This window comes from Rana temporaria, chromosome 7, assembly GCF_905171775.1.
Source record: "Rana temporaria chromosome 7, aRanTem1.1, whole genome shotgun sequence".
Classification (NCBI taxonomy): Eukaryota; Metazoa; Chordata; class Amphibia; order Anura; family Ranidae; genus Rana; species Rana temporaria.
Genome location: NC_053495.1, coordinates 156,758,402 through 156,770,771, shown reverse-complemented (window position 1 = coordinate 156,770,771; position 12,370 = coordinate 156,758,402). Strand labels below are relative to the sequence as shown.

The following is a 12,370-nucleotide window of genomic DNA, read 5'->3' as shown; positions in this document are numbered from 1 at the left end:
GCAATTGTTGTCGGATTTTTCGCTGACAAATGTTGGATGGCAGGCTTTAAAATTTTCAGCGGACAACAGTCTGTTGACGGAAGCAATGCTCACCAAACACAACATTAGCAGGAGTTGCCCAAGTGTGGCGCTAAAGAGCTGAAAAACAACGTAGTACGTCACTACATTCATGTTTGTTAGCCGACAATTGTGTGCCGTTTGTATGCAAGACAAGTTTTTGGCCAACGCCCTTCGGACAAAAGTCCAAAGCTTTGTCTGTGGAAAATCGATCGTGTGTACGAAGCTTATGTGTGCCCAACCTGGTGTAAGTTGAGGGGAAATAGGGGTAGTTTAGCATATGACTGCAGAGATTCCAGGGGCCCTTAACACAAATCTGCAAGGGAGCCATCCAGCGACATGACTGACCACCACTACAAGAAGCCAACATTGATTGTAGGCAATCAGCTTAAGCCGAGAAGCCTGTACAAAACCTGTAAATGACAGGCTAACAGGAGCCATAGCTGTCCATCGATATCTGCATGTATTATAAAATGGTTACTTACATATAGGGACATGTGATCGGGCCTGGGCTCAGTTTTGGAGTGAGCAAAATTGATTGGGACGGGTATTGTCCAAGTCCTTGAGAGCTGCTGGCCAGCGGACATTACCCCTTACCATAGACATGAGTTTCCCGAACCAGCTGAGAGTCTCCTGTCCATCTGCTGCTCAACATATGTATCTGAAAGTTCACACACACCCTGCAAGAATTATAATGCACATTGAGGTACATATGTTTTATTAAAGGTTTTTCTGACAAGTTCTTAGAAGTCTTTGGGTGAATGAATCACTCTAGCTCCAGATGTATTCGATCTAGTGTGTCAGATGTTGTGTGAATGTCAATATCACTGGCTTTCCCTGTTACAGGCCTCCAGCCCAGCACAGACACTCCTCAGGGATTACTGCAGAGTGAATTATGGAGGTTGTGTGATCAACAGAGTCACTCTGCGCTCTGCCAATCTCTCTTCGGTGGCAGTCCTGGGGGTCTGACCCTGGCAGAGTCCACACAGGAATCAGAACAATTCAGGGACAGTCTAATGCTGCCAGCTGTTTATGAACATCTTGGATCCATTCCCAGGACACAGCCGTTCCAAGCACCCGGCTTCAGCAGGTACGCAGCTGTGCGCAGTGTAATTGAATGCAAGCTGGCGCTCTTCCTCTTTTCCCTCATTACTGTTGCTTGTGTTATAGGTCTGCTTTTCTGTTGTTTTAATCCAGGATTATGTTGTTTTGTAGATTTCTAGCATGCACTATTTGCAAGTAAAAGAACCATATATAATCAAAAAATGCTAGAGCTCTTTCTGTAAAAAAAGAAAAAGTTCTTTTACTTTTTCTAACTGCCAGATACAGCTGTAGAAATTTAATATTTTCGTTTAATGTGTGCTCACTCTTCTTTCTTAGCATGTCATCGTTTTTGCTGGAAATAAATAATGCAGAAACCATGACCTACAAACTCAACTTTCAACCCAGCAGCTCAAACTGTTTTTTTTTTGGATAGTCTGGTAAGAGGTTAGAACCTCTTTAATTTTTATTTGCAGTTTCTGTAGATATTAAAAAGACTTCTAGGTAGATTCAGAAAGACTTAGGCTGGCGTATCAGTAGATACGCCAGCCTAATGCCGCGTACACACCATCACTTTATGTGATGAAAAAAAATGACGTTTTTAAAAACGTCACTTTAATTGACTGTGTGTGGGGGAAAACGTCGTTTTATGTCTTGTAAAAAACGACCAAAAAAAATTGAAGCATGCTTAAATTTTATGTGTCGTTTTTCAAAAGTGCACTTTTTACTTCACAGAAATTGACCGTGTGTAGCAAAAAACGTCGTTTTCTAAGACGTTTTTTCATCCACGCATGCCCAGAAGCTACTTATAAAGCAAGCTTCAATGGTAAAACGTGGTGGAACGTAACCTCACTTTGCAAGATCATTGTGAGAAAAACGATGGTGTGTAGGCAACTTCGTCTTTGAAAATTGAAGTTTCAAAAACGTCATTTTTTACTTCACAGAAAGTGTCGTTTTTTTTCATCACATAAAGTGATGGTGTGTATGCGGCATAAGTCTGAATCTGCGCCGACGCAAATTTAAGTGTATTCTGGTAACCAGATACGCTTATATTAGGCTAAGATATGAGCGGCGTAAGTCGTATCTTAGCTGGCCGCTAGGTGGCGCTTCCATTGCGGTCGGCGTAGAATATGTAAATCACTAGATACGCCGATTCACGAACGTACGCCCGGCCTACGCAGTACAGATACGACGTTTACGTAAGGCATTTTCAGGCGTATAGTTATTCCATCAGATAGCTGGACTAGTAATGTTAAGTATGGCCCGCATCGAAATTTGAAAATATTACGTCGTTTGCGTAGGTCGTCCGTGAATAGGGCAGGACGTAATTTACGTCCACGTTGAAACCAATACGTCCGTGCGGCGTACTTAGCCGCAATGCACACTGGAATATGTACACGGACGGCGCATGCGCCGTTCTTAAAAAACGTCAATCACGTCAGGTCACACTTCATATACATAAAACACGCCCCCCACATCCTCATTTGAATTAGGCGCGCTTACGCCGGCCCCATTTACGCTACGCCGCCGTAACTTAGCAGGCAAGTACTTTGAGAATACAGTACTTGCCTTGCAAACTTACGGCGACGTAGTGTAAATACGATACGCTACGCCGCCGCAACGATGCGCCGCCGTACCATAATCCAGCTATTCCTCCACTAAAAATGGCACTAAGCAGGAAGTGAGAAAAACGACCTATCTATTCCTTCAGTAGGTAAGGATAATGCCGGCCATAGACAGAGCAATTTTCTTTACTGCATCCACAGGAAAGAAATCTGCTTGGTTCTCCCATCAACAAAGACCGTGTTGACAGGGGAATCCCTTCTATGGAGCCATTGCCGCTAGCAATAATGCCATGTAAAATCCAGCAGGCTGGTTGTACCCAAGTTGGTACATTTAGCTTGCCCATACATGGTTTAACTCTTGTCTGGTTTCTGCTGAACCGGTGAATATTCGAACCGTCTATGGCCGGCTTTAGAACCTCTGTCAGGTTTTTATTGTCAACTCTATACCTGTTGAAGAGATTTATCACTTCCTGTGTTATCACCAGTAGACAGGAAATGATCAGTCTTCTTTGCGTCTACAGTAGTATACACCAAACGTAAAAATTACATAAATAAAGAAAACCACAAAATAAAGAGTTCCATGTGCATTAATGTCAGACCAAGGCTCCATATCAAAAAGTTATAATTGTTTTGAGTGGGAGCATCAATTGTCACATGAAACGTGATGTGTGTGTTTATTGAAACCCATTAATTTTACCAAATTAAATTTAATGATGTATAAAAAATAAAAAAAATGTTTAACATATTTTGGGTTTAGAGTGGAAGCATCAATTGTCACAGAAAATGTCATATACAGTAAAACCTTGGTTTGAGAGCGTTTTGCAAGACAAGCAAAATGTTTTAATACATTTTGCCTTGATATACAAGCGATGTCTTGATATAAGAGTAGCGTCATGTCCCAACTGGGTATAAAAAAGAAGAGAGGAGCCTTTAAGTGTAGCAATATGGTTACATTTAATGAAGGTGCAACATATTGCTACACTTAGGCCGCGTACACACGATCGGTCAAAACCGATCGTGTGTGGGCCCCATCGGTCAGTTATCCTTCGGTCAAAAAAATTAGAGCTTTAAAATTGAACCGATGGACGCCTAACCGATAGGTCAAAACCGATCCTTAGTATGCAAAAGTATCGGTTAAAAACCCGCGCATGCTCAGAATCAAGTCGACGCATGCTTGGAAGCATTGAACTTCGTTTTTTTTCAGCACATCGTTGTGTTTTACGTCACCGCGTTCTGACACGATCGGTTCATTAACCGATGGTGTGTAGGCACATCAGACCATCAGTCAGCTTCATCGGTTAACCGATGACAACGGTCCTTCGGACCGTTCTCATCGGATGGACTGATCGTGTGTATGCGGCCTTAGAGGTGCCTCTCTTCTCTTTTATACCCTGTAAAAAAATGCTTTGATATACAAGCGCTTTGGATTACAAGCATGTTTCTGGAACGAATTATGCTTCTAAACCAAGGTTTTACTGTATGTGTTTGTTGAAACCCATTCATTTTACCAAATTAATTTTAATGATGTATAATAAATATTCAAATATTTTTTAACATATTTTGTGTTTACTTGCACTTTTAAAGTCCCCCAAATAATTGTTCTCTGTAAATACCACCTCTTGATTTACACACCATCACCACTAGCAGCTCGCCTTATATCTTGACCAACAAAGGTCACATTGCGCCTGTTGCTTTAAGGGCAAACCTTTCCGTGGTATAAAATAAATCTGGAGTCCATGGTTCCATTAGATTGATGTAATAAAATCCACCAAATTCCAAAGATGGTACCCAAAAAACGCTATTGGCGATGGTGTGTGAATGATTTGGCTGTAATTGGGCTTTTAACAGAAGCTTTCCCTGCTGTGAAGCTTTATGAGCTACATGCATTAGGCTGGTCAGATGTCTTAATTTGCACAAGTGAGATAAATGGAGGAATCCCCCCATTGTATTCTGACAGCGGGACTCTCTTCTGTCAGCATACACGGATCTGCAGATGCTGATAAACAAACATTTTCCAGCTTGTTCATTTAACAGAAGTCTGTTGGGGATGGCCACACACAGATCAGAATTTGGCTGGCCCCCGCTGAACCGTCTGAATTTTGACCCATTTATGTCCAGCTTTGGAGTGGTGTAGTGGAGGGATCATGGGCATACACATAGCTTGCTATGTATTCCAAACCTGCTGGGTACATTGTGGTGCCACCAACTACATTCTACAACAGATAAATGGTATATAGAGCATGCACTAATATAGTAATTTGTCCAACAGAACCTACATCCCTATATAGAGAGAGATATTTGGAAAAAAAATGAACTCGGGGTGTAGTATGGGATTTTAGAGGTGCTTGTTGAATTTTTTGTATAACTTTGTCCATACAAGAGTCAACAGACAAAAGAAATTGCTGTTAAAAAAAGCTAGATTTTATTTGTGGTTACACAATGTAGAAAATTTAAAAAAGGAAAAAGAATTACAGCACAGTGCACTAATTCCATATATGTCGCATGCTGTCGGTCCTACATGTTTCGCTTGATTGAGGCTTCTTCAGGGACACACGAACATAAATGAGTCTACAATAAATACAAAAAATTCATTAAAAATTAACTACAAATACAATAAATTAATATATGAATTTTTTGTATTTATTGTAGACTCATTTATGTCCGTGTGTCCCTGAAGAAGCCTCAATCAGGCGAAACATGTAGGACCGGCAGCATGCGACATATAAGGAATTAGTGCACTGTGCTGTAATTATTTTCCCTTTTTACATTTTCTACATTGTGTAACCACAAATAAAATCTAGCTTTTTTAACAGCAATTTCTTTTGTCTGTTGACTCTTGTATGGACAAAGTTATACAAAAAAACTAAAAATTCAACAAGCACCTCCAAAATCCCATACTACACCCCGGATGTGTTTTTTTTTTCATAAATTCCACAACAGGGCCCAGCACATTGTATGATTCACAGCTATTGTTTGTATTTCTGTGAAGTAATTTCTACATGCTGCACAAACTTTTCATGGTTACCAGTTTAAGTTCAGTTGTGAATGTCTCCTGTCCTATGGGGGTCCTCTTACAAGCCTCCAACAAAGAAAATACTTACACCTGTAAATCTTGCTATTGTTGCTCCGGGGTGGTATGTGCAGCATGCAGAGGGTGGTGGAAGTAAGGTATTAGGTGCAGAGGTTAGGGGTAGGCCTAGACCCTTATATGGTGTTCCTTCATACCATGCACAAGCAGCAGATTAACAGATTGATCTTATTTAGTGTTCTTGATTTGCTGTCTTCTCTATGTGCAGCGATTTAGTATCAGGCCAGGACATCAGCAGGGCTGACATGTATCGCTGGAAGATCTCCGCCTATTCACCTTGCAGCTCAACCTGCAGCTCAGGTAATGCAGAAAGGCATTGGATAATTGTATTATACATATGCTATGTATTATTTACCATTAATAGAAGTAAAAAATAATTTTTTGTAGTCAGGTAAATATTTAGTATTAAAGGGGTTGTAAAGGATTTTTTTTTTTTCATAATAAGCATCCTTTACCTGCAGACATTCCTCTTTTCACTTCCTCATTGTTCGTTTTTGCTCAGAAGTTGCTCTATTTCTTCTCTGTTCTGTTCACTTCCTGCTTGTCTGATTGTTACTCACCACCGTAAAGGGAGGCTTTACTGCGGTGGTCAGTGACGTGCTCGCCCCCTCCTGGGAACTACATCTGTGCGGCAGGACGCTCTCTACATGTTAGAGACTTCAAGGAGGTGTGAATTACTGGGCGTGCCACAATGCATACTGGGAAATATAATGTTCTTACATGAACGAGCGCCGCAAACCAGGAAGTGAAAGAGAGAACAGAAACTAGAACGCCGGAGGTGATATAGATGAAGGAATTTAATAAGTATTTACTCGTTTTTTTTTAACAGAATTATTACACTATTCTGTTTGTCTACCTTGCAGACATTAATTTTAGGCAAAAAAATGTTTTCCTTTACAACTCCTTTAAATGTGACTATTTTGTATTTTAAAGCGGATGTGCGGCCAAAAAAAAATATTAAAAGCCAGCAGCTACAAATACTGCAGCTGCTGACTTTTAATATTAGGACACTTACCTGTCCTGGAGTCCAGCGCCGTCCGCAGCAGAGGACGAGCGATCGCTCGTCACTCTGCTGCCCCCCCGCCATCCACTGTGAGGGAACCAGGAAGTGAAGTGCTCCGGCTTCACTGCCTGGTTCCCTATGGCGCATGCGCGAGTCGCGCTGCACCCGCCGATTGGCTCCCGCTGTGTGCTGGGAGCCGAGTGTTCTCAGCACACAACGGGGGGGTGACGGGATGTGATGCAATGCCCGTCTTTTGCCAGTGAATGCTAGGCCGGAAGTGGGTGCAAATACCTGTCTTTAGACAGGTATCTGCACCCCCCTCCCCCCTGAAAGGTGTCAAATGTGACACCGGAGAGGGGGGAGGGTTCCAATCAGTGCGCGTTCCACTTTAGGGTGGAGCTCCGCTTTAAGTACAGCCAGCAGGTGATGCTCTTGGCCTTTCCCCACATCTGCTTGCCTGCTTTGTTGAAAATGCCTGCTATGTTCGCGTAGTACATTTGCTAAAGCTGATACTTTATATAGAGATAGCTGTGTGTAAGATTTTAATGAAACATCATGCCTTTTGCCATGCTCTCTTTTTAACCAACTTAAAACCCAAACTGATTCAAACCAATTATAGTTTACCTTTAAACATTTCTAAAATTTAAACTCACAAAAGTTTCAAAATCATGTGCTGTCAAAATATTGTCTTGACTTCATGTCAATGTCCTGACTACAGGAATCAGCTCTGCCTATGCTTTGTGCATCCGCTATGATGGTAGAGAAGTAGATGAATCGCATTGTGATCCAATGACAAGACCAGAGCCCACTCAGGAATTCTGCTCTGGAAGAGAATGCATGCCCAGGTGAGAAATACATGAGGAGAAAATACCATTTTGTTGGCAAAGCAACTGCAGGCATCTCGTAAAATCAACGTGTGCTTTAAAAAAAGGGTAACCTTTTGCGCTAAGGCCACCACAGTAGGTAGACTAGGGCCCAGATTCACGTAGGGCTGTTTTCCGTTGCGCAGGCGTAGCGTATCGTATTTACGCTACGCCGCCGCAACTTAGAGAGGCAAGTGCTGTATTTACAAAGCACTTGCGTCCTAAGTTACGGCGGCGTAGCGTAAATGGGCAGGCGTAAGCGCACGTAATTGAAAGTAGGCTGGTAGGGGGCGTGTTGTATTTAAATGAGGCTTGACCCCATGTAGATGCATGGCCGAACAAACGGTGCATGCGCGGGCATGCTCAGTATCACGTCGTATTTTAGTCCAAAGATAAGCCGGCTCAATGCCTGTGACGTGAACGTAACTTACGCACAGCCCTATTCGCGTACGACTTACGCAAACGACGTAAAAAGATACGCTAGTTCCGACGTCCATACTTTGCATGGGCTGCGCCACCTAGGGAGCAGCATTATCTTTACGCCGGCGTACGTCTTCCGGAAACGGCGTAACTAATTGCGACGGGCGTAGGTACATTCGTGAATCGGTGTATCTTGCTCATTTGCATATTCAACGCGGAAAACAACGGAAGCGCCACCTAGCGGCCAGCTTAAATTTGCACCCTAAGATACGACGGCGTAGGAGATTTACGCCGCTCGTATCTTAGCCTAATTTAAGCTTATCTGGTTTCCAGAATACGCTTAAATTTACGCCGGCGTAGATTCAGAGTTACGACGGCGTATCTACTGATACGCCGGCGTAACTCTACGTGAATCTGGGCCTAAGCTGCTAGCAGAGTATCACAATATAGAAACCTATAAATGCAAAAATTATTAAACAAACAATCTTTGATACCATGATTAGTGTGTGCAGATTGACATGCCCATAGTAATCATACGGACTAAAATATCAGTGCAAACAATAAAGTGATTGTGCATATATAGCAATTAGCAGTACATGAGCAGAAATCATATAATATGAATGTGGAAATAGAAAAAGATCTATAGATAATCCTAAACCAATCACTGAAAATGTTGGCTGTAATTCATATAATTATATAAAATATGAAACCTTGTGAATAAAAAACAATCAATTCATATAAAGTGCTAGAGCATAACAGTCCCTAATCCCACAGTACAAATCAGTGCAATTACAGAGGTCTGCAGACCCAAAGGGACAGTTCATGAGATGGACAGTAGAGTGTCTTCACAGCAGAAGTAGGAAGATCCAGATTACCAGAATAGAGGGATAGGGGTCACGCCACCCAGGTGCGGTAAAAAGGGAGGCTTACCAGAAGTGTTTGACCACAATGTACGGCACCAGGGGCGAGCAGGGGGGGCGTGCGCGCCCCTAGTGGTTGAAATGCAAAATCATGTTTTATTACGTGATTTTGCGCAGCCGAGCCGACCTACCGACGTAAAACTACGGTGGGCGGTCAGCAAGCGGTTAAGGAATCACATCCTTTTCCGCACGCATATAGCACAGATGGTCCACTATTCATTATTAACTGTGACACCCTCTCTCTTCAAATCACTTTTCTTAACCACTTAAGCCCCGGACCATTTTGCTGGTCAATGACCGGGCCACTTTTTGCGATTCGGCACTGCATCACTTTAACTGACAATTGCGCGGTCGTGCGTTGTGGCTCCCAAACAAAATTGCCGTCCTTTTTTTTCCACAAATAGAGCTTTCTTTTGGTGGTATTTGATCACCTCTGCGATTTTTATTTTTTGCGCTATAAACAAAAATAGAGCAACAATTTTGAAAAAAAATTATATTTTTTACTTTTTGTTATAATAAATATCCCCCAAAAATATATAAAAACATTATTTTTTCCCTCAGTTTAGGCCGATACGTATTCTTCTACACATTTTTGGTAAAAAAATCTCAATAAGCATTTATTGATCAGTTTGCGCAAAAGTTATAGCGTCTACAAAATAGGGGATAGTTTTATGGCATTTTTATAAAAAAAAAATTTTTACTAGTAATGGCGGCGATCAGCAATTTTTATTGTGACTGCGACATTATGGCAGACACTTTGGCAGACCATTGTCATTTTTACAGCGATCGGTGCTATAAAAAAGCACTGATTACTGTGAAAATGACACTGGCAGTGAAAGGGTTAACCACAAGGTGGCGCTGTAGGGGTTAAGTGTGTCCTAGGGAGTGCTTCTAACTGTAGGGGGATGGGCTGTGTGTGACACAACAGTGTTCACTGTCCTGTCACTAGGAAGATTGGGGAAATGCTTGTTTACATCATCATTTCCCCCTTCTTCCTCACCATGACACGATCGCGGGTATGCCCGCGGACATCGAGTCCACGGGTCCCACGGTCAAAGTCACAGAGCTTGCGGCGAGCGTCCACAATGCCTCTTCTTAAAGGGGACGTACAGTACAGACCAAAAGTTTGGACACACCTTCTCCTTCAAAGAGTTTTCTTTATTTTCATGACTATGAAAATTGTAGATTCACACTGAAGGCATCAAAACTATGAATTGACACATGTGGAATTATACATAACAAAAAAGTGTGAAACAATTGAAAATATATTTCATATTCTAGGTTCTTCAAAGTAGCCACCTTTTGCTTTGATTACTGCTTGGCACACTCTTGGCATTCTCTTGATGAGCTTCAAGAGGTAGTCACCTGGCGCAGCACCCCATCACTCTCCTTCTTGGTCAAATAGCCCTTACACAGCCTGGAGGTGTGTTTGGGGTCATTGTCCTGTTGAAAAATAATTGATGGTCCAACTAAAACGCAAACCGGATGGAATCGCATGCCGCTGCAAGATGCTGTGGTAGTCATGCTGGTTCAGTATGCCTTCAATTTTGAATAAATCCCCAACAGTGTCCCCAGCAAAGCACCCCCACACCATCACACCTCCTCCTCCATGCTTCACGGTGGGAAGCAGGCATGTAGAGTCCATCCGTTCACCTTTTCTGCGTCGCACAAAGACACGGGGGTTGGAACCAAAGATCTCAAGTTTGGACTCATCAGACCAAAGCACAGATTTCCACTGGTCTAATGTCCATTCCTTGTGTTCTTTAGCCCAAACAAGACTCTTCTGCTTGTTGCCTTTCTTTAGCAGTGGTTTCCTAGCAGATATTCTACCATAAGGGCCTGATTCACACAGTCTCCTCTTAACAGTTCTAGAGATGTGTCTGCTGCAAAAGGTGGCTACTTTGAAGAACCTAGAATATGAAATTTATTTTCAGTTGTTTCACACTTTTTTGTTATGTATAATTCCACATGTGTTACTTCATAGTTTTGATGCCTTCAAACTTTTGGTCTGTACAGTATATATATATACGTCCTTTTGCCTGCCCGTGCCATTCTGCCGACTTATATCTGTGTAACTTTACCCATATCAACTTGATAAAAAGTAATGTTTTTTTAGCAAGGAACATACATTCCACATTAATAATTATGCTTCCAAAATGAGTGTGTGCTGTAAATTGCCTTCAGCATTGTTCCTGTTTCTTCTTGCTGGAAGCTGCCATTTTGTTGAAGGCCAGAGCCCCTGAACAGCAGTTAAATTTTAGGTTGTCAGCCGATTGGCCTCTACAAATTCGGCACAGTGCCTACAAATAGAGCGCAACTAAGTATGTGCAGGTCAGGGTTAGGTGGGTTATTACTGGATTTTAAACAGTATAGGCACTTATTTTTAAAATTTTACATAGCTATACCTACAAAAAGGGCCAGCCTAAAGTGATCTAGCAGGACTAAAGTTCCGCTTTAATCTGACTTTGAAGGCAGATATTTTACAGACTGTGGGCCTTATACTTGTTTTCAAGCAGCAAAGTTCTTTCTCCAGCATTAAAGTGGATGTAACCCCATTTTTTTTTTTTATGTCACAATGTAGAGTATAAGATTTCCTATCATCTGTGCCCAGTCTTGCCACACAGAGTTAATTCAGCTCTGAGCAATCCTCTTTTATTGTTCAGTGAAAATTAAGACTTCCAGATAAAATCCTGTCTGCATAAAAAGTCCTTGCTTTGAGTGACAGGTTATTTACATATCTAGCTTGGACATGTTTATCATATGTTATGTTATGTTTATCATAATATGAGGTGATCCACAGTTCATTGTATATTACCAGGATGTGTTATGTGGGGGAGGGGTGGATTTCTCACTTTTTATACTGTGGATCACCTCATATTATGATAAACATAACATAACATATGATAAACATGTCCAAGCTAGATGTGTAAATAACCTGTCACTCAAAGAAAGGAGAGAGGAAAGGACTTTTTATTCAGACAGGATTTTATCTGAAAGTCTTAATTTTCACTGAACAATAAAAGAGGATTGCTCAGAGCTGGATTAACTCTCTGTGGCAAGACTGGGCACAGATGATAGGAAATCTTATTCTCTACATTGTGACATCAAAAAAATAAATACAATTTTTGGGTTTACATCCACTTTAAGGAAAGAGAACTCCCTGCAGGCCCCGCATTAAATAAATGGCACCTAAAATGTGGGCCATGGGATAAAGTAATATTGCAATGTCCACTGGAGAATGGATAGTGGTATCCACTTTTCCTATAGGGGCCTATATCTCTGCATGAGTGGAGGCAGTGCGTCACAGTAACACATGACATCTACATGGGTACACTACAACAGGTGAAGGTCTAATTAACTCAGGTTAATCAACCCCTTTTACCTCATTTTAGTTTTTACTTGAGTTAGCTGGA

General features: G+C 41.7%; 1 protein-coding gene across 1 annotated transcript in view; it reads left to right on the top strand.

Annotated features, from left to right (window-relative positions):
* The window catches only part of LOC120945800 (ADAMTS-like protein 2), a 108,511-nt gene that overhangs the window by 79,216 nt on the left and 16,925 nt on the right, over nt 1–12,370 (top strand). The window contains exons 10-12 of the mRNA XM_040360211.1: nt 904–1,147; nt 5,960–6,051; nt 7,473–7,599. Of these exons, the coding sequence (XP_040216145.1) occupies nt 904–1,147; nt 5,960–6,051; nt 7,473–7,599 (463 nt within the window). The remainder of the gene's footprint in view (nt 1–903; nt 1,148–5,959; nt 6,052–7,472; nt 7,600–12,370) is intronic.